This window comes from Petaurus breviceps, unplaced genomic scaffold (genome assembly GCF_028583685.1).
Source record: "Petaurus breviceps papuanus isolate PSGF00001 unplaced genomic scaffold, PetGlider_PUasm1.0 185, whole genome shotgun sequence".
In the NCBI taxonomy this organism is placed as follows: Eukaryota; Metazoa; Chordata; class Mammalia; order Diprotodontia; family Petauridae; genus Petaurus; species Petaurus breviceps.
This window is the reverse complement of record NW_027185797.1, coordinates 32,102,656-32,129,382: the sequence shown is the minus strand read 5'-3', so window position 1 is coordinate 32,129,382 and position 26,727 is coordinate 32,102,656. Positions and strand designations below refer to the sequence as shown.

General features: G+C 46.1%; 1 protein-coding gene across 1 annotated transcript in view; it reads right to left on the bottom strand.

The window, feature by feature from the left end:
* Positions 1-26,727, bottom strand: part of RAPGEF5 (Rap guanine nucleotide exchange factor 5) — a 245,401-nt gene that overhangs the window by 198,105 nt on the left and 20,569 nt on the right. Inside the window, exon 2 of the mRNA XM_069088737.1 lies at positions 6,234-6,284. Coding sequence (XP_068944838.1) covers positions 6,234-6,284 — 51 coding nt within the window. The remainder of the gene's footprint in view (positions 1-6,233; positions 6,285-26,727) is intronic.

The following is a 26,727-nucleotide window of genomic DNA, read 5'->3' as shown; positions in this document are numbered from 1 at the left end:
TGACATAGAAGGTTGCACTTGGAGGATGCACTGCTTAGTTTTTAATGAACTGGTTTTTTCTCTGATATTCTTTGTTTTAAAGGACATCTCTCTGGGAGGGAGAAAAAGTATGGCTGACCTAGGAAGGAAGAGGTTTTAAAATTGACATCTTCTTTACAAATGTCATAAGGGGGTAAGTAACGGCGAGGAAGACCATCCTGCTATAGTTGTTCGGCTGTTACAGTGATGTCTGACCCTTCATGACCCCATCTGAGGTTTTCACTGCAAAGATCCTGGGTGGTTTGCCATTTCCTTTTCTGCTGGAGCCATTTTGTCAGGCAATCACCACTAGGCTAGGAAGGGCCTGAAAGCAGGATTTGAACTCAGGTCTTCCTGACTCCAAACCCAGTACTCTATTCACTGAGCCACTAGCTTCCTCTAAGGAAGACAATATGTCTTCACAAATCACTGTCGCTAAAACAATACAAACCTCCTTCAGAATTTCAGGGCCAACATCTTGGTGATGAGCTCTCTGAACTTAGCTTGGCAATTCAGTTCAACTCAACATGCATTTATAGAGCACCTACTGTATGTTAGGCACTGGAGATACAAAGCCATAAACCAAACACTCCCTGCCCTCAAAGAGCTAACATTCTATGAGGAGGGAATAATGAGCACAGAGAGGTGAATATAAAATTATCAGGATAAGGACAAGAATTGTCATTTCATCGATATTGAAAATTCAAAGATGAGCAGACACTGCCTACCAATGTAGGAGTGATCCTGCTTTGTATCTTAGAGTCTCTGATGGCTGCCATGGTTCTAAGAACTGTGCCTGTATACAGAAAGTGTGTAATAAGTGCTGGATATAATGTAATGTAATATCATGTAACATAACACAACACATTAAACACAGCATGACACAACTTGACACAACACAACACATCATAACATAACATAATGTAATGTAACGTAACATAACATAACATATGTTTGGTTATAATATAATAAGTGCCTCTGGGGCACCAGCGATGGTGCAGGACATGAACACAGGAGTTTGCTCCTGAGCTCCTGGAGAGCAGGGGATGTTCACCTTGCTTTGTATCCCTTGGGACTGGCACAATGCCTGCCACATCTTGTTGCTGTAGGGGCAGCTAGGTGGTGCAGTGGATAGAGCACCAGGCCTGGAATTAGGAAGACCTGAGTTCAAATCCAGCATCAGACACTTACTCGCTGTGTGACCTTGGGCAAGTCACTTAACCTTGCTTGCCTCCATTTCCTCATCTGTAAAATGAGCTGGAGAAGGAAATGGCAAACCACTCAGGTATCTCTGCCAAGAAAACCCCCAACAGGTCATGAAGTGTAAACCACGACTGAATGGCCAAACAATTGCCACATAGTGGTGACTTAATAAATGTTTGTTGACTATCTGAGGCTGGCTCTTTAACCCCCATGACAATCTCTCATACAAAATATACGAGTCATGCTTTGGAAAGTTGCACTTGTCCTCCCTGTCCATTACTGGCCCCTCCTTGAAGCCTTCCCAACAGCATGATGTGACAACTTAGAGCTTTAGACGTGGGGTCAGGAAGACCCAGCTTCAAGTCCTGCCTGAGTCCCTCAGGAGCTGTAGGAGACTGGGCCTCAGTTTCTTCTTCTGTCCAATGACAGGCCTGGACTTGGTGACTCCTAGGGCGCTCTCCAGTTCCTGCTCTCTGACCCCCCAGCCCTGGGTCCTGCCAGAGCTTGTTTCCCATTAGGCTCACCCTCAAGACTGCACGGCCACCCCAGAGGCTCTGTGGGGCTGATCCTGGTGTCAACTAAGACAAAGATGACCTTTATCTTCTGGTCCCCCAGTGAGGCTCTGGGGCTGACTTCAAGGGAACGGTGCCACCTTGGCACTAAGGGCACCAGGATACATACATGCCTCCTCCATCCCACGCCAGCAGCCTTCTTCCAGATCTGATCCCAAAGCATTTGGTGTGTGAGGCCCGTCACCTGAGCCGTCTCCTCTTTCAGGCTCACACACCGAAGGGTCTTGTCTTATAACAGAAACACCAAGCCCATCATTTTCCTGGCTTGTCTCCTGACATTGCTTCTCACCCTGCTCCATAATGGTTTCTATCATCCATCCAAAGCAAAAAACAAGAACATGAAAGGGACTGATTTAGATCTGACAGGGAACAAGTCTAACATCATTCTGGGGAGTATCTCATTATCACTTCCTAAGCAGAGCTAAAAATGAAGTCTTCCACCATGTTCCAGCGTACCCCTCCATGATGGTGAGCACACAACCATAAGTCTGGAAGAGTCAGGAGAGACATCACCAGGCAAGGAGGAGATGGAGCCAGGAGCCACATGGGAAACTTGGCTCTGCTCCAAGTCCCGTGGCAAATCAAACATATGGACTGGCTGCTTCGCCTCAGTAGTCACCATAGACCCTCAACCTTCCTGGGTCAATACGAGGGGTCTGTGGTGGAGGAGACAGCTCATGGGCCTTGGAATCAGGAAGACCTGGGCTCAGCTGCTCACTGTGTGCCCATGGACAAGTCACAAGACCTTTCTGAGCCTCAGTTTCCTAATCTGTAAAATGAGAATAGTTCTACTGTCGCATTTGCCTCACAGTGCCTGGCACATCATAAACACTTCCTTCCTCACAGGGCTTTTGTGAGGCTCAAATGGGCAACTAGGTGGCACAGTGGCTGGAGGCTAGGCCTGGAGACAGAAAGACAGAAAAACCCAGCCTCAAAGATTTACTAATCTCTGCTTGCCTCAGTTTCCTCCTCATCAGGGATAATAATTGCACCTACCTTTCAGAGTTGTCGTGAGGACCATATAGGATATTTATGAAGTATAATATAAATACTAGCTAACATTATTAATGTTTTAAAATGCATTGCAACTTAGATAAATGTAGGTTACTATTATTGATATTATTTCCACTGCCCAGGAAAACAGGGTTCCAAGAAATCTCTGCCACAAGCTACTGCCTGGGGTCTCCTTCTGCCATCCCTGCCGCCGCTATTCCTGTTCTGGGCAAACTGCAGCTGCTGCCCTTGGTGGCCCTGCCGCCCCGTCACTGACAGCTATGTCAAGACAAACCCCAGCTTTCCATTTCCACACATACGGGGAAACAGCATTTTCTACAAACGACCCCCAGATCCTCCCCCGACGCTGAAAATCTGCTGCTGTCAAAATTAGACGGAACCATCGCCAACGCAGTCAAGCCTAAGCAGACCATAGCTTGAGGTGCCCACCAAGAGAAGGTTTAGAAACAGTGATTCCAGACTTCTCTGCTCTTCCCCAGAAGGGCACCTAGATACTCAAACCTTCTGGTGGGGTAATGAACAGACGACTGGCACTGGAGTCGGGAAGACTGACTGGAGTTCAAATTTTGCCTTTGACATATATGAGCTATGGAGCCCTAGGCAAATGGCCAAGCCCCTCAGGACCCTGGGCAGCCCAGGAAGACACTGATATGCATAAGTTGCAGATCACTTGCCCAGACAGGTAATAAACATTTATTAAGTGCCTGCTGTGTGCAAGGCACTAAGTTCTGGGGGTACAAACATTAAAAAAAAACCCACCAACAACAATCCCTGCCCTCAAGGTGCTTACAAGGTAATAGGGACAGTAAATAGGTCAGAAGGGGGACAAAAAAGAACTCTGATGGGGACATTTAAAGGAGGGGCCTGGAAGGGACATGAGGAGATGGCTGGGCTGAGCACCCTCCTCAAAGGGAGGTTTGGGGAGAGCTCTCCTCTCTGCTCTCCCATCAGAGACATGAGCACAAAGGCTGATGTGACCTTACAGGATGAGAAGGGTATGCATTGACAGAGGAACTTTCCACACTGGAAGTTCTTTAAACCAATGAAAGCACAGGTTTAAACAGATAGAGATACAAGAAAGGAGATAAACAGGAGACAGAGACAGAGAGGGACAAAGAGAGACCAGGGGAAGTGGGGAAAGGAAGGGGGAAAGGAGAAAGAGGGAAAGAAGGGGGGAAGAGCGATGGGAGAGGATAAATGAATGAATGAAGCACTTATTCAGCAGTTATGTGCCAAGCAAGCTAGTCCCTGCTCCCCAGGGCCTTCCATCCAAATGTGAGACAGTGCACAGAAGGTTTCAGCTGCACATCAGACAGAAGGTCCCATCGTCCTTAGGAAGCAGCCCCAAAGCATAGGTTAACCTTTCTTCCTAAATGTCATTTCTGCTGATGAAATCATATGCGTTTTTGATGTGGAACCATTTGATACAGTCAAGGACTTTGGTGGTGAGACCATCCCCTCCTGGGTCATCAGAAGCTGTGGCTTGGGGGGGGGGGGTGTAGGGGGAAGGCTAGAAGCCTGCGGAGCCTGTGGTCTGGGAGATGCTGCCTCTCTCTGTCTGGTGGGGGCAGCTGCTCAGTGGGCATCGCTGGTGGTGATGAAAAATCCAGATCCCCTCTCCATACTGATTTCTATCCTCAGTGAGAAGAAAAAAGCATTGTGTAGAGATGTGGCCTCCAAAGCAAGAAGACCCGAGTCCAAGGCCTGCCTTTGACACACACTGGCTTTGTGACCCTGGGCAAGTCACTTAACATCAGAATACTCTGAATAATCTTCCTTTAGGGTACAGAGTGGATGCTGATTTGCATTGGCAGAGAGAACTTCCTCATCTGAGAGCTGCTACATGCAGGAAGTCATAGGTCCCGTCCTATGGATAGGAATTGTCCTTTGATTTTATTGACATAGGACTGTATGCATGTATGTGTGTGAGAGAGAGAGAAACAGAGACAGAGAGAGAGGGACAGAGAGGCAGAGTGGGGAGAGAAAGACAGAGACAGAGAAACAGAGGGGGGGGAGGGACAGAGAGAGAGGGAAGGACAGAGAGAAACAAAGACAAAGATTTAAGCTTTAATAGCTTAAACCTGTACTAAAGGTTTTGGGACATCCAAATATATACATATATGTAAATATGCATGTGTGTATAGATAGCGATTATCTACACACACACACATGCTTGCGTGTGCATTCATGCATGTGCATGCCTTGATCGTGATGTGGAGGCGACCCTAAATTCCGACAGGCCATCCCAGCGGGGCACAAGCTTTGGATGGCCTACTACCAGTATAGAACACCTTCAAGTGCAGACCTCAGGATGGACGATTGTCATCTAAGGACCAGCTGAGACAAGCCTGAAGAGGATCATCACTATGGTAACCAAAGGGGGGTGGACTTTTGGGGCACAGCAACTCTCAAAGAGCCCCTGGCAAGGAGGGAAATGAGCAGAGTGAAGGGAAGAGTTCATGGGTTCTCCACAAAGGCAATGACTGGGAAAGGCAGCCCAGGGTGACTTAGGCTGCCTCCCACAGCTGGCAGAGGGGCCGCAGCCTGAAGGTGCACAGGGAGACACCCCCGATGTGGCCCTTTGTCTTGCTTGACTCTCCTTATGTTATAAAGAAGCCAGAGTTACCAGGGAATGGTGGAAAGGCCAGGCAAGGGCGCTGTGATGTGGGAACACTAGCAGCATCTCCTTCCCAGGATTGGAGGATTTCATGACATTGTATTTGCAAAATGCTTTGGGAAGCTGAAGATGCTAAATCAGTGCCAGCCATTATTACTGCTGTCATTGATATTTGAAAAAACAAATGTAAAAAAGTTAATATCTTCATGTGTAATTACGTCTCTTTTTGGTTCTTCAGATAATGAGATATTTATGTTTATCAATGATTGTTGAGTTCATAATAACAAAAACGGGTTTAAATGTACAAGGCTTGAGCAAGAACACTGATCCAAACCATAGCCCTATGCATACTGAAGTACTAGGGAGTAAAACTGCGACTGTAACTTGCTAAAATATGCCCAAACCACCTACCCTTCTGGATGCATATGAAGCTATACACTTACTCGATTTCTATTGTTTTTAAAAAAGTAAAAAGAAATAGTCAAGGGATGGTCGAGGGAGGAAAGGAAGGAAGGCAGGAAGGAAGGCAGGAAGGAAGGCAGGAAGGAAGGAAGGAAGGAAGGAAGGAAGGAAGGAAGGAAGGAAGGAAGAAAGGTAGGAAGAAAGGTAGGAAGGAAGGGAGGGAGGGAGGGAGGGAGGGAGGGAGGGAGGGAAGGAGGTATAGGAAAGGAGAGACAGGAGAGAATACAATGATAACCTATGCTATCAGTGGGAATTTCTTTAATGAACTCATAATTCCAATGATAATAATGTCTTTCCTTAGCGAGTAAATGTTATGACAAAAGAATGGAGACACAGTATAATCATACCTGGGAAGCAGTATGTTCTAGGTATGGATTTGAAATTCTTCTTGCCAGAGCCTGTATTTAAAAAGAAAAAAAAAAGAGGTTAGAAGAACAATCGTTGTATCCAAAGAAAAGGACAAATTTTAGGAGAGAAGAGAAGGCACATCAGCTCACTTTCTAGAAAATGAGTTTGTACCACCTGGATCCCCCAAAGCCCTGGCACTGATAGTGCCTTTTCTCATGCCTCAGTAGGCACAGAACCAAGTCTCTGCAATCACAGACAGCACCACAGCCATGGGCTTCCTGCCCATTTAACACAACAGGCACAGGAAATAAAAAGTCAAAAGCCAAGTTGCATGTGTGTGTGCACATACACATGTGTCTGTTGATTTCCTTGCCTCAGCCTCTATTTGTACATTCCCACCCCAAGGACCCAGATTTAACCTCTTCTGGCTTCAGAGCTAGATCATGCACAGTCAGACTTGCAGAATGGCCTGAGATCTCCGAGATCACGTTGCAAGTACGCCCTGATTTGCAAAGCACTTACTGTACAGATCTCACTTGAAGCTCACAAGAGACCTATGAATGGGTGCTCTCGTGTTGCTTTATAGATGGAGAAGCAATGGCTCCAAGTGGCTGCATGACTTGCCAGGGCTCCATAGCCCTTATGTGTCAGAGGTGGGATCCAACCAAGATCTCCATGATGCCCAGTCACTTGTTTTTCTGCCCATGACACCAGGCTGACAGCATCTAGCACAACTCTTTACCTAAACTATCGTATCTTCCCCATCTGCCCTAGAAAAGAATCATCCAGCTTCTACACCAAGACCTTGAGGGAAGGAGAAGCTATCCTCTTTCCAGGAAGCCCAGTCCCCTCTTGGACAGCACTCATGCTTCACATCAAGCTTCCAGTTGCCTCTCTGTACCTCCCATCCATCCCCGCCTTCTGCAGCCAAAACACCCTGAATTCTAGAAGCAGGAAGCCATCTATCTCCCCATCACCAATTGGCTTACCCAGGAACACAGGCATCCACCCTAACAGAGCCACACTGATGATCTGAAAAATCTGACTTTAAAACCCAACTTTGAGGATTCCCTAAAACCTGGGATCCAGCCCCAGCTCTTCGGCCCATTGTTCAAGGTACTCTTTGATCTGGGTTCTAGCTAACTCCCTAACGTGGGCCCCCCTCCTCCACCTCAGCCCATGAGCTGCCCCCCACCCCCTGCCATCTCAGTTCCAAAAGCCTTTCTTGCTCCTCTCTTCACTGAATCTGAATCACAGCCTCCTCCACATTCCTGTGTTAGGTCAACCACAGGGACCTTTCCCTTCTCCGCACTCTTGAAGCACACATCATCTGGGTCTCTCCCTTAACACAGCATTTGTCTCTGTGCTAATTAAACACCCTTGTATAAACACACGGATGGCAAGCTTATCACATTTGCAAAGGACACTAAGCTGGGAGGGAGGACGAACGTTTTGGATGACCAAGCCCAGACTGCAACAGGCTGAGCCAACACCGGGGAGACAAATCACCTTTGATGGAGAAAAAATGAAAAGTATTACCTTTGGGTTCAAAAAGTCAGCTTCCAAAACAATGGTGGGGGAGGTGTGGCTGGACACCCATTGTCTGAACAACAGTGAACTGACCACACCAAATGGGGTAAGAGTGTGACAAAGCAGCCTAAAGAGTCACTGGCATCTCAGCCTGAATTAAGAGAGACGCCGGGTCTAGAACAAGAGAGGTGGCAATCCCTTGGCACTCTGCCCTGGCTAGGCTAGGCGACAGCCAGAGTCTTAGGTCCAATTTGGGCACCACATTCTAGGACAGATGTTAATAAGATGGAGAAAGCAGAGCGGACAGAAGTCCTAGATGGTGAAGGGCCTCGAGGTCAGCAGCAGCAGCATCAATGCCCCCAATAAGCCTGAAGCACCTACTATGTGCCAGGTACCATGCTCAAAATGAAAAAGAAAGGCAGTAAGTTGTATAGGTACCGTGCATATACAAGATAGAGAGAGTGTAGATGGGAGGTAATCTCCAGGTCTATGCCACACAAGGATGGGCTGAAGGAATGAGGGAGGTTTCACCCAGACAAGAGACTTAGGGGTACTTGCTAGCTGCCTTCAAGGACTGGAGAGGTGGTCATGTGGGAGAGGGACTGGACTAAGTTCTACCTGAGGCCAAGCAGAATGAGACAAAGGGTGGGCATTACAAAGAAAATAACCTAGATTCAAGATAAGGAAAAACTCCCTAAAAATCAGAGCTATCCCAGGGTGGGATGCACTTCCAAAGAAGCTAATGGGTCTGCCTTCCCTGAAAGACTTCAGGCAGAGGTTGGATGACCAACTATCAACAAGAACTGAGTGAGATATAAAAGGCATTCTTGTTCCAGCATGGATTGGATGAGACGGCCCTTCAATTCTCTTCCAGTCCAGAGACCTTGGCATTCTTCCTGCTCCACCCCAGCTGCCCACCTCTCCCACATAGGTCCTGTCTGTTCACTCAGAGACAGCCAATGGCCAACAGGCTCCAATGATGACCACTATTTCCTAGGATAGAACAGTCCGTTCCATTCCCCCAAACATTGCTTTCATGCCCATCGGCTGCGATTTGTCTTTGCTTCCTGATTCTATGTGGTAGCTTGTCCTGTTTGGGAAGAGAAGGGAATAAACATTCACATGGTGCCTGCGTACGTTACAAATAGCATCTCATTTGATCTATGTGTGAGGAAGTTCTAGTATCTCCATTTCACAGTTCAGGAAACTGAAGCAAACAGAAGTTAAGTGACTTGCCCAGGGTCACATAGCTAGGGAATGTTTGAGGCTAGATTTGAATTCTGATCTTCCTGAATCTGTCCCTTGGATCTCCATTGCACAACAGCAGCCTCTATCTTCTCACTAATTGCACAATTAACAAAATAAGAATTTTGCCCCCACAAATCCACAGCAGAGTGAAGACAAATCCCTTTGTGAGAATTGAATATTTTTTCAAATAACAAAGAGTCAGGGCACCTTTAGCAATGTGCCAGATGTGCAATGAGTCCCAACCACCCTCGACTGACTCTATTAAAATTTCTGGAACATCCACTGAAAAGTTCGCATTTCAGAGATCATCAGCGAGGACGGGAGAGAGGATGTGAACGTAACATAGGAACTCTTTCAGGGCAGCCAACAGACGTTTTTGCCTCTTTTTCTGGGCTCCCCCTGAGCCAACCTGGACAAAGCAACATTAGGGTTACACTCCACACAATCCAGTTTCACCATGGTTGCCTGGTTGATGGGCTGTCTCCAAAGTTTTGTAAGGTGAGTAAATAAAGCAAGGAGAGCTGTCTATACTGACTAGATAGCAGCCCTAGATATGCCCTGAGCCAAATGGTATCAATAGCAATAAAATAAGGCCGGCTTTGACATAAGAAAATAAGGCGGGTCTGTTGTCTGTCTCCCGGCTCCTGCAGAAACTGGGACCCAGACTGGTCGCAATGCTCTCGGTCACACAGGGATAGGGTATGAGCATTAACCTCCAGCCACACCAGTAACATGAGCACCCACTTCCCTCACGGCCACCCTTTATATTTAAATATCAGAGCCATCAGGAACAAGGGATCTTCTTTCAATTTCCCCTCCTTCTGTCTTCTCATCTTTTTAATGTGATTTCTCCTTTTGGCAGCCCGTTGACTCATCTCAACACTTCTCTGGGGCCATTGTTAAATTTTGATGTGTATTAGAAGGCCCAGAGTATTTTAAACCAATAACTTCTGCACCCAGATCCTTGTTATTTTCCCATCAATTTGCTTTAAAATCCTGGGAGATCCATACCCTTCTTCCCCACCTCCCCCACCCCCCGCCAAATCAAAGTTTGGGCCTACTTCATGCAACCTGTTGACTCTCTTGGAGGGCTCTCTAAATTAGGGGTTCTTAACCTAGGATCCATCCAAAGATTTTGGGAGGCCTATGGGTTTGGATGAGGGAAAAATTATATCTTATAATAAAATTATATCTTATAAAATTATATCACTAACATCTAGCTGAAATGTACATTTCCTTCCATGATTCTGAAAAGGAGCCAGTGGGCTTCGACAGCCTATCAAAGGGGACTCTGACCCCCAAACCATTAAGGGGCCCTGCTCTATACAGAATTCTTCAAAATTGTGATAATTATCTCATCATGGTCAGAGAATTACAGTTTTAGGAAGAGAGAAACTCTTTAAAGACCCCCCCCAATAATGAGCTTGATATGATTATATTTAGTGAACAGCAGAGAAGATAAAGATACTCACAGATGACAGGCTGGCCACATGAAGGAGTTCAGGCTTTAATTCAAATCTTTGCCCTCCCTTCAATTACAACGCATTTAGAAATGTTCTAATGGGCTCCGTACACATTGTGAACGCCCATGAAGTTGCTTGTCTTTTAATGATTATAAAAGTAGGGTCCATATTGAATATGAATCTATAATTTTACATCTCTTTCAGAAGTACAAGCAAAAAAAAATTCAGACACAGCCTTCCATTGTTGGAAAACATCAATGGCACATCAATGCCAGCCATTATTTTCTTGAAATTATGGTGCCATTTAAAACTATGAATGATCACCAGCCTTCACTCAGAGGGTCTCTGCATTGAATTTCCTGGTGTGTGGCAAAGACTCCTATTTCATTAGGTTTGTGCAGAGTTTCCTTACAACAACCCTGAGAGACATGGAGGAAATAGTGTTCTTCCCATTTTATAGATGGAAAATAGAGGTTGAGAATAGAAGTGACTTGTCACAGCTATTAAATTTCAGGGTATGAACTCAAACCTGGTTCTCTTGACTTTTAAGTCAGTTTTACTGCTAGCTAGCTATATGACCCTGGGCAAGTCACATAACCCAATTGTTTCCAAAACAAACAAAAAATAAGTCCAGTGTTATTTTCACTAAAATCCACCTTGCTTCTGACAATGATCAGAGGATCTCAAATTTGGATCTAATAGGGACTTTAGAAGTCACCGAGTCTAACCTTATCAATTAAGGAAACTGAGACCAGGTTATGTGACTTACCCAAGAACTAATACACAGAAGGTTCAAGAGGCAGAATTTGAACCCAAATCCTCTGACCAGAGGCCAAAGACAGCACTTCTACTTCACCCATTTATACAAGGTTTTAAAACTTCTTTCTCTGGAACAGCTGTGAGGCCGGGTCTATATGTGGCACACAGCTCACTGCAGAATGGTGGGGAGTGGTTTGTTTAGCCACGTCCCCTCTACAGCTCAAACAAGTGTTTCATTGCCTGTGAGAAGTGTCCTGAGGCCAACATCAGATGAAGCTAAATAGATTGGGGCATTAGGAGAAGAGGAGGGGGGAGAATGGTTTAACTCACTTCCATGAAACCTGAATTCCTAACAGTTCCATCGTCCCGAGCATATACTCAACTCACCAGTAGCTATAAAAAGGTCCCTGGTAGTTCTGGCTACTTGGTCACTTCTGGGATCTTGGACACTGGGCCAGCTGCCATCAGCTTCTCCCCAGAAGTCAGTCTTCAGTTAATCAATGAGCATTTATTAAGCATCAATTGTGCACCAGACACTGTGCTAAGTGCCAGGACAGGAAAAGAAGCAAAAGACAAGGCCCTGCCCTCCAGGAGCTTACAGTCTAATGGAGGAAACAACAACAAACCAGTTGTGTATAGGATAAATGGGAAATGATGGAGGGAAGGAAGGCTTTAGAATTAAGAAGGGTTGGGAGAGGTGATCACACACAGCCAGAGAGGAGGGTCATAGGCTAAAGCTGGAAAGAACCTTTGTTTTACAGATGATGAAACCAAGTCCCCAAAAGGTAAGTGATTTGCCCAAGATCACTCAGGTAGTAAGTGGAAAAAGTAGGATTTGAACTTGGGTCCCTGGATCCAAATCCAGTGAGGGATCTTTGCACTACACCATAGGGATCTCACTCCCTTCCCTCCCAGCATCCACAATCTAAACCTACCATATTGTTCACACTGGCTCTTAGCCTATGGCACCTTACCAGTGCTTGGGGACCCACATCCACCTCAATGAGCATTTCTTCAAGGGTAAAGCTGAGTCACTTTCACAGGTAATGGATTCACACCACACAGCCCTGGGCTACCCCTGAGCCAGGCTCATGGCAAGCACCCACATGCCAAAAGCATTCACCATTTTCTCCTTCAGTTGACAAAAACAAGGGATAAGACTCCCTGAGAAGACTGTGCCAAAGGACTTCCCTCTCATTGGAGATTGATGGGGTCAGAGATCTAGAGTGGCAGGAACTCCAGGGGCCACCAAGTCCAATTCGTGCCTTTTAGAGATGAGGAAACATGGCCCTGGAGCAGAAGTAATGTGCCCAAAGTCACTCAGAGGATCAAAGATCAGAGAAGCACAAATCTCAGGCTGGAAGGACCCGCAGAAACCACACAGTCCAGCCTCTTCATTTTACAACATGAGGAAACTGAGGCAACCTGACCCATGTCACACAGAGGGTTGGAGGATCAAAGATTTAGGGCTGAGAGATCATGTGTCCGTTCCAGTCCCTAATTTGCCACATGACCTCTTCCCTATGGTCTCTTAGCCGCCCAATCCAATGGTCCGTGCTCCTCCTTCATTACTGCAGACCTCTCTGAAGCCCTCGACATTGTTGGTCACTCCCCTCCTTGGCATTCCCTTCTCTCTAGGTTTTTGGGACGTCCCTCTCTCCTGGCTCTCCTCCTCCCTCTCTGACTGCCCCTCCTATGTCTCCTTTGCTGGATTCTCCTCCAGATCACACCCTCGAACCATAGGTGTCCCTCAGGGCTCTGTCCCGGGCCCTCTTCTCCCTCAAGAATGCTTTGCTTGGTGATGTCATCAGTTCCCAGGGATCTGATTATCATCTCTGTACTAAAGATTCTCAACTCTACCTTTCCTGCCCCAACCTCTCAGCCACCTCCAACCTTGCATCTCCCAATTTTGAACTGGATATCTGGGTAGGCATCTGACACCTCCTAAACCCTCCCACCTTCTGCCTTCCCTATTTCTGTAGAGAGACCCACTATCCTCTCAGTCCCCAGGTGGTCTCTGAAGTTCCTTCTAATGCTAAGTGTCTGAGCATGGGCTGGGGGAATGGAGAGGAGGAGCCTGGGAGACGTCAGGGCAGCAGAAGGCATGGCCCCTCGCCCTTCTGCAGAGCAGACGCTGGGACGGACAAGCTGAGAGACACTTAGTGGCTCCTTCACTACTGCCCATTGACCATTAGCCCCGGGAATGGAGTCTGCCCTAACCTCTGCAGTCAAACCAACATCCAGGCAGACCCCTCCAAAGGTCCCATAGCCAGAGCCAAATTCTGCCGCACCTGGGATAATGAAGAGGAATGGTAGGGAGCAGAGTGAGGTGGAAATGAGAGTGAAAGGAGAGGCAGGGAGACCAGAGGCTGATTCCAGCTGCGGCTGTGGCTGGGTCAAGCTCTTTGGTCCCTAAAACCTGTTTTCTCATCTACAAAATGGAATCAATGTCAACTTCACAGAGTCATTGAGAGGAAAGCATCTGCAAACCCTGAACCCTAGAGAAAAGCTTATTATTATTATAAATCTTCTACTCTGGGGAAATCTTTATTCTCCTAAGCCTTGAGTCCCATAGAAATGTTCGTCATTATTACTGTTATTACTAATATTATTATTAATTATTCATTTTCCACCAAAGTCTTCCCTCATGCCCCATCATGGCTGCGGGTGCCCCTGGGCTCTGGAAGCCTCTTCTGGCTGGGCACAACCACTGGGAGGTTTTACTGGGACAAAAGGGTTTTGAACAGAGGCCTTCGGAAAGACATCTGCCCACTAGACTGACAGAGGGCAGAGGGCCTCACCGCCAGGCTGGTGGGGCATGGAGGGTCTCAATGCCAGGCTGGTGGGGCATAGAGGGTCTCGCCGCCAGGCTGGTGGGGCGTGGAGGGTCTCGCCGCCAGGCTGGTGGTGCGTGGAGGGTCTCGATGCCGGGCTGGTGGAGCGTGGAGGGTCTCGCTGCCGGGCTGGTGGGGCGTGGAGGGTCTCGATGCTGGGCTGGTGGGGCGTGGAGGGTCTTGCCGCTACAAGGGGTGGAATTGTTCAGCCCCGGCAACTCTCAAAGGCATCTCTCTGCAAAGCCACTGAGGGGCTGGGATCTGCAAAGTCAGCTGTGCCTCCAAGGTCAGCCTTCTTGGCTGCCTCTCTTATCCCAGATAGGAGCCCCTCTAAGCCAGGGACTGAGAATGATTCCCTTGCATGAGAGACACAGTATGGTGGAGTGGGAAGAATACAGAATTTGAAGTCAGAGGACCTGAGTTCAAATCCCAGCTCAACCCCTTGCTAGCTGGGGTGACCTTTGACAGGTCACAGTCTCTGAGGCTTGGCTCTCTCCCTGCAAATGACACAGTCAATTACCTGACCTGGTGTTAGGGAAAGAGTGCTGACCTTAGATTCACAAATCCCTACATGATGTGACCACAAAAAGTCGCTTAACTTTCTGGGCCTCAGTTTCTCTCCCTGTCAGGAATGGAAGGGTTGGACTAGATGGCCCAAGGATCTAAGATGTTCTTGGTTCTGGGGTCTCTGAACTCTTGGTCGTCTGTTAAATCCTGTCCCTGGATGCACAGACCATCCATCGAGGACCTGAGAAACACGTGCCAATCATGACTGGTCCTACAGGATTCCTTTTCCCCACAGGCCTCCAGGCTGGCTCTCCTGAGCCCCTCTCCTTTCTGTTCAGGAACAAAAGGTCTTCTGTTTTCAGTGACCCCCCCACCCTCTCACACCTGCTCCCGAGGCCCGTGTTTGTGGCTTATTGTTTCCCAGACCCAGGCCCAGCGTGGACCACCTGCGCAGTGCAGCCCTCCAATGCGCTGGAAGGAGAATCTCCACCCAGGTCAGGAAGGCCAGGCTTCCATCCTGCTTCTCGACATGAAGAGGCTAGTCTGGTGTAGACTTGTCTCTGCCCTTTAAAAGGAAAGCTGCAGAGGAAGGCAGCTTCCTGGAACGCACCAACGCTCACCAACCTGGCTCTCCTCCTGCCCACCTTAGGGGAGAAATCAGCCAGAACTGATCGCTCCAAGAGTCCTGAGCCCTGGGAAAGTCATCCAGGAAAGAAAAGCAAGCAGCCTGGATGCTGAGATCCCCAGGGCGGCCAAGCCACCAGACTCGGAGGGAGAAGACCAAGCAAACACTGGCCGCAAGAATGCAGTCCAAAGCCAAGAGCTCCCTACACTGGATTCTCACACTGGCATCCTCCCAGCCCCCAGGCTGAAAAGTGAGGGGGCATCTTTGATTGTCCCATGGCCAAGGCCTAGTGATTTTCCCTCTGTGTTTCTCATGCCAGGCTCCTGCCTATATACTCCCACCGCTTCCCCTTATGGCTTCATGCTGGTAGGAACCCCCTAACTGGGGTCACTGCCCCCAGCCTCTCTTCTTTCCCAGGAAGCAAACCCAAGACCTCAGTACAGGTTGAACCCTGTTAAAATGTAATTGGGAAATATTTAACAAAATAAATAAAAATACAATAAAATATAGACAACATTCTATTTTAAAACCATCACCCTGTAGTAGGCAGTGACCCTTATGTATGGACCAGTGGGCAAATAGACCCAATACTCCTGAAAGACGGCCGTTCAGTCTATGGCTTGCATGCTTCCAGGCAAGGGGAGCTCACTACAGCACGCTAGACATGGAATCACCCTCCCACCCCACCCCACCACTCCCGGGCTTCCCATCCTACGTCAGACATACTACAAGCTGTGTCTCTTATACTACGGCCAAGTCTCTTTATCCCTCAAAGCCTCCCTGTAAAACAGGAAGTACTAATTCTCTCCATCCCTGCCTGTCTCCTGAAAGTGTCCTGAAGTTTCTATGGGATAACAAGCCTGAAGGGTCGTGACCATTTAAAGCCTTCATCAGCATCCACTCTCCATCATCCAGGACCTCATTCTCTAAAAGAGCTGTCCTGGCCCTGGCTGAACTATAAGAAGGAAACAGACTCGAAGGGAGAAATGTGAGGGGAGGCCGGCCCAGACTTGGAGTGTGCTATGGACAAGGAGGGCACCATGGAGGCTGCTCTGCCACACTCATCTCTGTCTCCACACCATTTCTTGACCTCTCTCCCGACCTTGGATGGGCTTTCCTGCTGTCCCTCAGGTCCCAGCACTCCTGGGTTCCCTGCCTGCTTCTCTGCAGGTGGGAAGTGCCATCCATCTGCTTCCAGTCCACACAGGCTTCCTATGTCCAATCGGCTGCTCCGGCCGTGACCTCTGAACAAAGCCTTACCAGCTGAGGCTGGACCACTGGGGACTTTCCCACATCAGCCCAGCCGCCCTGGGGAAGAAGGACCAGGAGAAACAGGCCTGCTGGCCTCCTTCCACTGGCCCCGAAACACTGTCAGACAAGAGCCCACGGATGCCAGCCAGAGCCCAGAGGAGTTTTTCTCAGTGTTTTTGTTCCCATATATGTGCATGTTGTCTCCCCTGATAGAATGTCAGCCCGGCACAGGGAAACGCTTTATAAATGTGTGTCAGCCAGCAAGCATGTGCTGTCTGTGTGTGTGTACATGGATGTGTGTGAGCCCATGGGCACTGTGTGACCCTTGACTACAGGACAAGAACATTTCTGGATTAAACCAATACATTCTGTAGATAAGTCCCTTCGGACCCCCCGCAGAGGCTCAGCATTGTCCAATGCTGGCCATCTCCCAGAGCCTGCTGCTAATTCAGAAGGTTCCTCCTTAGGGAGAGGAGACTCACCCCCCTGAGCAGCCCCCAAAGGTACCCCTCCTCTTCTCCTCCCTCTGCCATCATCCCATCTTACCTACCACCCTTTCTTCTTGGATTATTTCTTCTCACCTGGCTAACCAGTCTTATTTTTTATTATAAGCTTTTAACAAGGGGATATTTACTTCCAAGTTTCCATTGTTAATCATTATGAAAGTCATTTTCCTCCAATACCTTGGAAGCACACTTGCCTCCATTCCATCTTGGTCTCTGGGGAGAGTGGACGCAGACATAGCACAATTTCTACATATGGTCCCAGCATTGGTCCCGGTGAGTTTGTGTCCCTCAGCGGCATGGCCGATGCGTCTTTGTCTCAGCCTGGGTCCTGAAGGTCACTCCTTGCTCCTGAGGAATCCAAGCGAGGCTTGCTCTCAAACCTGGTCTGGTCATAGACCCCTAGAAACCTAAGCCCCAAGTTGGCCTTCCTGACCCTCTGCCACTCGCAGGGTTGGCTTCTGGATCAGTCCCCAAAGACCAAATGGAGAGGCAGAGGACAGAGGCGCATTTTCACAGGGGGTAGAGGGGGGTGGAAGGGTCAAGACCTCTCCCCTTGCCCTACTTTCTCTCACCAGGTGCCATCAGAGGAGAGTCGAAACAAGAGCAGAGATCCACCCAGGGAGAGCGGTCAATGAGAACCTCTTCTACAATCTCGTTATCTTCGTCAAGTATCTGACCATGAAGAGATGTTCCTCCCGCCCCTTAAATTTCTGTTTCTAGCAGGAAAACCAGCCTGCAAACAACCAGAGAAACCTGCAGCAGGAGGCAAAATACAGGCCCGGCTCTTGTGCCAATCATCTTCTGCTCCCAGAAGCTCTGTGCCCAGAGTGCCAGTTAACTAAACCTGTTCCTCAGGAATGTCTAGTCTAAGAGAAGGCTCCTGAGACTATCACCTGGGAGCCTCACTCCCCTCCCCTCAGCTCCTGCCTCCCAGCTACAGCTTCATTCATCTCTGTCCTGACCCCTCAGCCCACTCCGGGCACACAGCACCCCTGGACACTTCAGAACAATACTCCAGAATGCCTAATGTAAAGCACTTCCTGCCTCTTGCCACACCTGGCTGCTGAGGGCTTCCAAAAACTTCTAAGAAGTTTACATACCGGAGCCTAAATTTGTCCTTGGGCAAGACCAAACAGTGGCCCGGTGCCCTTGTGACAAGACAGACCAGAGGAGGCCCCCTGGGCCAAGAGCAGGGAGGAGGCACCGGCTAGCCCCACTGTCCTTGTCTGACCCCACAGCTGCCAAGGCCTCACAATCTTAACCAACTCCACCTGCTATTTCCCAAGACTTTCTCAAGCTTTGTAGCTCAGGTTTTCCATAGAGAAACTAATGTGAATGCTGGGGGTAAGCTTATTCTGCTCTAAGCCTCAGATAATTTTCTATTTTTGTTTTATCATTAGCTCTTGAAGCCTGATTTGTTTTAAGGTTCCTAAAATCATACATCCAGTAACCATCAACAAAATAATTGAGAAATTTCGCCCTCTGGGCCTCAGTTTCCTCATCTGTAAAATGAGAGGACCACAAAAGCCCCTTTCCACTTTCACATTATGACCCCATGTTCCTACAAACCACACTATCCCCAAGGAGACAAGCACTCAAAAAAAGAGAAACCCTGAAAAATGGAATCTGCCATAAACAGCAAGCTATTTTCCTAAAGATACAAGGACAAATTTCTCTGGGCATCTGCAGAAAGGACAACCATTTTCCCCCAAATTAAAAAAGTTTTGGAATGAGAACATTTCTCTGCCAAGTCCCACAGGGAGGGCTCTTCTTGGCCACACAGAAAGGCGCCGGTGTGCTTATGTGCCCACACTGTTTCCTCCTAGAAGAAATGCCTCCCATCAATCAGCAGCTTGGCTCCAACAATGGCGCCCACAGAATGGTCCCAGTGGTTGGTCAACTTGTTGTCCAAAAGGCTGAGAACCAAGAATCAGATACTTGAACCGGGTGTACACAGGCGGTAAGGTTTACCATCCCAACAAGCGTTTATCAAATGCCTACTATGTGACCGACACGATGCTGAATGCTGGGGCCCTTCCCTCACAGTACTGGAGTAGATACAATGCAATAAAGAAATACAGCATGGATATGCTGATGAGTCACTTCAGTTCTGAGAGTTAAAACCAGCAGACATATTGAGAAGCCTCTGCTCTCTCTGGCCACAGTAAGAAGGGACCTCCAGAGACCACCCGGGCCATGTGCACACACTCATTTTTTTAGCATGAATTAACTTTGACAGACAAAGTAGTAGAGTGATTATGACCCTCATTTTAGCAGTCAGGATGACTGGGGTCGAGTCCTCCCCTCAGGCATTCATTGGCAAATCTCCGAGTCTCACATCCCTCATCTGGAAAGCCTTCTTAATATCTGTAGTGGGCTCCATAAGGAGACGCGATATGATATTGTGGAGAATCTGACACCGCCGAAATCACAAATACAGAAATCTTAACAAAAATACTAGCAAACATCGTCTTCTAATCTTTCTTATCCAGACACGGGGGATAAGAATTGAACTCATGACTTCACTGTCACAGGTCAATGGGCCTCAAAGTGTGATCTGGCCACCATTGGGGTTCCCCAAGATTCTTTAAAAAAAACCCCAGAAAGGTAGAAATTTCTTTGGAAGAATCTGTGAGAAAGGCCATGTGGCAACTACCAGATAAAGCAGTGATTTTCCTCTGGTGGCTGACTTTTTCCACTGAGGGCAATACTCAAGGTCAAATGCTATGGGAAGAGGATGGTCTGGCCATAGAACAAAATGCAGTTTGACAGTCAGGATTCAAATTGATTTCGACAGGTTAGACTAAATCTAGAAATTGAATGAGCCTGAATGTAAAGCCTTGGGTTTAGCTTCCAGTCAGTCGATAAGCATTTATTATACACTTACTATGTACCAGCCCCTGTGCTAAGCACTGTGGATACAAAAACAGACCATAACATGGTCCTAGTCCCCGAGAAAGGAGATTACTAAAGAAGGGGACGACATGAGATTAACTATGTACATGCAAGACGTATACAGAGTAAATGGAAGGTGATTTCATTGGAGAAGAAACTGGCATGGGCAGTGGAGGGGACAAAAATCAGCTTCACCAAGCATGGAAGAAGGGTACAAACATTCACTAAGCACCTACTGTGTGTCAGACTCTGTATTAAGCACTTTACAAACATCATCTCATACGATCAGGTCATGGAAAGCATTTATTAAGCACTTACTATGTACCAGGCAGATACATCTGGAGCTTGGGGAGACCTCAGAGGCCATTTATTTAGTTCATCCTCCCCTCACTTTTCAGATGAGGAATCTGAGATCTAAAAAGGTTAAATGTCTTGTCCAAGGTCACACAGGGAGTAAGAGAAGCAAGATTTTATGCCAAGTTTTCTGACTATAAACCAGGATATTCTGCTCTAAAGTAATATAAATCTTCCAATTTCCCAGGCTACATCCGATACTTTGGAATTTTCTAGAATAAAAATTTCCAAATATGTTCCACTGGAATTTATTGCTTGAAGAGTTTCCGCTTCCATCATCTTCTGCTTTCCATCTACTATGAAATAATCTGATCTTTGGCGGCACAGATACAATAGACTTCTTTGCCAAGTCTGTTTCTCTATTTCAATAAGGATCTAAATAGCAAAGAGAGATGTACCAGCTCTCCAGTGAAGCTCCAGGAGTGGGCAAGCAGAGTGGGATACCCATGTGCCACTCCGCTCAAAAATGAAGTTAAACAGATACCATACGAACCCTGCCAGTGTGTCAGTGACACCTTAAATACAAGCACACTAAGACCTGGGACTCCTACACTCTTTGAGGAACAGAAATGTCCTCTAAAAGCATTTTGTCCCTTTGTTATCAGTGAAAACATTGTCTTCCCATTAACAAAGTGACCAGAAGGGTAGGTGACCTCAAGCACAAGTCATATGAGATTAGCTAAAGGAAATGGGAATGTTTAGACTGGAGAAGAAAAGATTGGAAGTGGACGAGGTTATAATAGCCATTTTAAGTATTTAAGGGCTCCCCTGTAGGAGATTTTTTCCCTGCTTGACCCCAGAGGCAGAACCAGGACCAACAGGAAGTTGCCTAACTTGTAGACTTGTCCCAAAGCGGAACTGGTTGCCTTGGGAAAGAGCCTTCATTAGAGGCCTCCGAGTGAATGTCGGATGACCACTGGTTGGGTAAATGGTAGTGGGGATTCATTGCAGGGGTATGGATCAAACTGGATGGGTTCTGGGGGCCCTTCTAATACTCAGCTTCAAGTTTCAGGCAATCTGCCACTACTGAGCCTTCTCTGAACCTGCCCCACAGAGAGATGTTTGGTTTTGAGCTATCTCATCTTAAAGCCTCATTTCAGCAAGTCCTTCATAGAACTTTCACTTTAGCCACATGGGTCTCAGTTTGGAGCAGAAGGTCTCTGTGCTGTTGTGTTATCTATTAGATAAGATTCTATCTTGAGATGCCTTTTGAGGGTCTGTAATGGGAATGCAAATTTGGAAGATCTTCCCTGTCCCTAGGCTAAAATGCACCTGAAGCCTGGGGTGGGAGGCTTGTTTTTCAGTAGATACTTCTTGATTGGCCAGTGAGTCAATAAGGTTGTTACATTCTCTGAGCCAGGAGAAGGCTATATAAGCCCTGATGTGTGGCTTTGTTTTGGGACTCACTTTGAGAAGTGTTCTGTGATTTGATATGAATTCTGGGAAGCCGTTGTTGAGAGTCCCCCGGCTTTGAAAAACCCAGATGTTGACTGGGTATGGATGTAATGGTTGGACAGTTGGAAAGCTGTCTACTTGATCTGTTAATGTCTTGATAATTCTGTCTGTATATTTTGAAGTTCGGGGTGCTGACCTTTTTCCCCTGAACAAGGTAAACGATATATGTCTGACTGATTAAAGTAAGCTTGTTAACCCATTTTGAGTTGCTTTCCTTTAACAAAGCAGATCCAAGAACTTGTGGTAGCTGCAAACCCTGAGGACGCTTGGGGTGCTTGCTGCTACAGGGTCTCACCCTCAAGTTCTTGAGGGTGTTTGGACTTTGGGGGACCCATCTATTGCCATGTGCCCTGAGACACCATGGGAACAGAACATGGCCACTCTCTTCCTTAAGTGATGGTTGAATAAATGTTTAGAAGTATTTATAAAGCACTTACTATGTGCCCATTGCTGCACGAAGTGCTAGGGATACAGTCAGGCCCCGCTGTCAAGGAGCTCATATTCTAATGTGGCAGGGGAAGGGGGAGACAGGAAGTAATGGCCAGGAAAGGTCATTTGAGTTTTGTGGTCACTTATAAAAACACATCAACTCCTTAACTTATCTAGACCTCAGCTGATCAGGAGCACAAGTGGAAATCCTGAATTTTATCACTACTAAGATTTCTACAGTTCTTTAAGATTTCCAAAGCGTTTTGTTCACAACCATCCTCTAGGATCAACAGTACAAGTCCTATCATCCCACTTTACAGCTTGAGAAACTGAGACTCAGAAATGCAAAACTGAACAGGAGTCCCAGCCCTGCCAACCAGCGGGTCACAGGCAGCAGCCAGTATGCTTTCCCAATAGTTGACTTATCAGAAAATGAATAATATGTTTTTAATGTTTTCTACCTTATTGTCAGTGTCATCAGTGAAATTAAGTGAGTACAAAGTGGCCAACATTATGAAATAAATCACAAAAACATCTATTGCTGCATCTCTGATTATAAGAAGGGTTCTGAAGCTTGGTTTTACATAAGATTGGCCCGTCCTATCACAGAGCGTGACTGTCAAAAATCCATTCCTAACCTAGAAAAGAACACTGCCCCCCTCCAAAAAAGGCCAGAGCAAATAACCAAGCCAAATTAAATAAAACAAACACATGCACACCAAGCCCTCTTTTCTGTTCTGTCAAAGCTGCCTCAAACTTCCACAGGGTAATAATAATTACAGGGCTGAAAATTGCTGTGGGACAGCCACCGAGGCATCTCTACCACTGCCCTAACTCATCCAATTGGGATATTACAGAACCACAGACTGAATGGGAAAGGACCCCAGAGTCCATGCAGCCCAACCCATCCCTGACAGATGTAGTCATCCAGCCTGGAAGAGGACTCCCAAGGAGGAAGAAGCCACATCCTTCTGAGGCAGCCCAATTGGCTGTGTGATGGTGAGCAAGTCATTTGGCTCCTCTGGCCTGAGTATCTTCATCTTCAAAATGATGACATCAAACTAGAACATGCTCCAAGCTCCCATAGCTCTAGACTTATGGCCTTAAGGTCACAAAGAGCTTTACAGGCATTGTATCGATTGATAGATCCGTCTATAAACAAAAAAAGACTGAGGAAGAACACTTGGACAAGTAGAAGAATCATATTCTCACTTTACAAATGAGGAAACTGAGGTTTGGCGATGGGTGAAATAAGCTAGTAAGGCAGGAACTGAACCCAGCTCTTCCTGCTTCCAGTCTGAGCTAATGGAATAAAAATGACAATTCTACCTAAATGAATTTACTTATTCAGTGCTACACCAATCAAACTACTGAAGGATAATGTTTAGAGCTAGAAAAAATACTAAAAAAATTCATCTAGAAGAGCAAAAGTCAAGAATATCAAGGAAATCAATGAAACAACAATATGAAGAAAGCTGAACTAGCCGTTCCAGATCCCAAATTGTATTATGTAGTGGTAATCATCAAAACTATCAGTTATTGGCTAAGAAAGAGAGTGATGGATCAGTGGAATAAATTAGGTACACAATACACAGTGGTAAATAACCACTGTAATCTAGTGTTTGATAAACCCAAAGATCCAAGGTCTTGGGGTAAGAAATCACTATTTGACAAAAATTACTGAGAAAATTAGAAGAACTTCAGCAGAGACTAGGCAGAGACCAGCATCTCATACCATATTCCAAGATAAGGTCAAAATGGATAAATGATATAGATATAAAGGGTGATATCATAAGAAATTAGGGAAAGAGGGAAATTATTATCCATCAGATCTATGAATATATGGAGAATTTATGACCAATAAGAGATGGAGAAGTTCATGGGAAGTAAAATGGATCATTTTGAACACATTAAACTAAAAAGGTTTCCACCAATAAGATCAATACAGCCAAGATTAAAAGGAAAGCAAGAAACTGGAAGAAAAATTTATATCAAGGCTCTGATAAAGGTCTTATTTTTCAGATATACAGATAACTGAATCAAATTTATAAAGATAAGAGCCATTCCCCAAATGATAAATGGTCAAAGGACATGAACAGGCAGTTTTCAGAGGAAGAAATTAAAGCTATCTATAGTCATATAAAAATGCCCTAAATCACTACTGATTAAAGAAATACAAATTAAAACAACTATGAGGTACCACCTTATACACATCATATTGGCTAACATGACAGAAAAGGAAAATGATAAATGCTGGAGGGGATTGGGAAAGTAGGTACATCAGTGCATGGTTGGTGAAGTTGTGAACTCACCTAATCATTCTGGAGAACAATTTGGAACTATGCCCAAAGGTATAAAACTCCACATACCCTTTGACCCAGCAAAACCACTCTGTATCCCAAATAGATCAAAGAAAAATGGAAAGGACCTATATGCACAAAGATATTCATAGTAACTCCTTCTATGGTGGCACAGAATTGGAAATTGAGGGGATGCCCATCAATTGGGGAACAGCTGAATGAATTGTGGTATATGATTGTGATGGAACACTATTGTGCTATAAGAAATGATGAGCCTGGCAGTTTCAGAAAAACCTGGAAAGATGAACTAATACAAAGTGAAGTGAGCAGAGCCAGAATACTGCACACAGTATTAGCAATATTGTATGATGACCAGTGGTGAAAGAATTAGCCACTCTGATCAAGGCAATGATCTAAGACAATTCCAAAGGATCCATGATAAACAATTCTATCCACCTCCAGATGGAGTCTGAGTGCAGATTGAAGCAGACTTTTTTTTTCACTTTCTTTATTTTTCTTGCCTTTTTTGCCACATGGTTAATATGGAAATATGTTTTGCATAATTTACATGTATAATCAATATCATATTTCTTGCCTCCTCAAAAGGTATGGAAGGGGCAGGAGGGATAGAGAGAATCTGGAAATAAATTTTTTAAATGTTTAAAAAATAAATAATATTTTTAAAAAGTGTTTGCTACCGAAAAGAAACACTTCTATTAGAAGGAGAGAATTAAAAGACATTAACTCTCCAGGGAAAATGAATTTGACTGTTTACCCCATCATATGCTCTACAAAAGAACTATTTTGCCATACCTTAATTGTTTATACTAAATTTTTTATCTTAAAACATAAATGTGGCCTGTCAGAGGAGTGTATTGGGGTCTCTGTGATAGATGGTTAAGTACTTACTGAGGCTCTGGAAGAGACTGAGAAGGGGGAAAAGGCAATTTTGCTGTGATCTCTAAGCACCCATATGGAAAACTTCATAAATAACAGTTGCCAAAGAGATGATTTTTTATCTTTTCCACAGTTTACATGTGGATGAAAGGGAAACCCTGGCATCTAAAAGGTCTTTCATGCAAATATAAAAGAGTAAAGAATTATAGTCATGTGTGCACACATGCTTGCCTGCACTGATAGTCTATATAAAAACAGAAAAGGCGGGGGGAGTTCAATTCTCCCAGCATTCCTTTAAGCACTATGTATAGGGCTCACAAAGTTAAAAATCAAACCATCTCTGCCTTCAAGGGTCTTGTGTTCAGGGGGAGAGGGCTATGACATTTACAGTGAAAAGCAGAAACAAAGTTTATGCACAGAAATCTGGAGGGAGAGGGAAGCCTAGCCCCCGGGGAGGAGTCAGACCTCTGCTCTGACAGAAGCCTCCAGTGGAGTCCAAAGTGCGTAACATACGTGGAGGCTCCCATGTACCAACCAGAAATGCAGGAAATAGAACACCACTGTGACCAAAGTAGAAACAAGACCCTAAGGACAGGTGGGAGCTCTGCTACACAGGCCTTTCCATGCCAGGATGAGTCTGTGTTTTATCCTAGGGGTAATAGGGAGCCACTGAAGATTTTTTTAGTCGAAGATTGACATGGCCAGATGTGTTTTGCAGCTGGGAGGACGATGGATTTAAGAAGGGAGAGAGGGAAGTCAGGAAGATCCATCAGGAAATTGTTTGGTGCTCCACGGAGTGGCTGTCCCATCTGCTATCACCCAATGGCACAGACACCTCGCCTTTGGTGTTGATGATGGCACTTCTGAATACCTGAGCATTCCCAGGGGTGTTTGGAGTTTTACTCCAAGAGTGGTGATTGCTGGGTTACTGTCAGTTTGGAAGGAAATGGCAGGGAAATATCCCAGAGAGCTATGTTTGGCTCTCTACTGTGTCACATTTTTATCTGGGACTGGGATAAAGGCACAGATGGTGGACATGTAAAATCTGCAGCTGGTGCAAAGCTGGAAGAGAGAGCTCACATCCTGCATGACAGAGACAGGGCCCAAAGGACATCAATGGCCAAATCTAGGAAGGTGAAATTTAACAGGAATAAACACAAAGACTTAAACCGTGGTAAAACAAGTAGAAACAAAAAAATCTCAAGAACTTCAGTGGATGATGAGCCCAGTATAAGTCAATGATGAGATAAGGTTAGCCCAAAAAGCAATTTCAATCTTAGGATGAATTAAAAGAGGCATGATGTCCAGGACTTGGAAAGTGATGGTCCTGCTGGGCCTAGCCCTGGTCCAACCATAGTAGGAAAGACCACTCTAAGCACTATGTATCAGGAAGGCCTTTGAAATGTATTTAGTAGGTCAACCAAGAAGATGAGAGAGAGA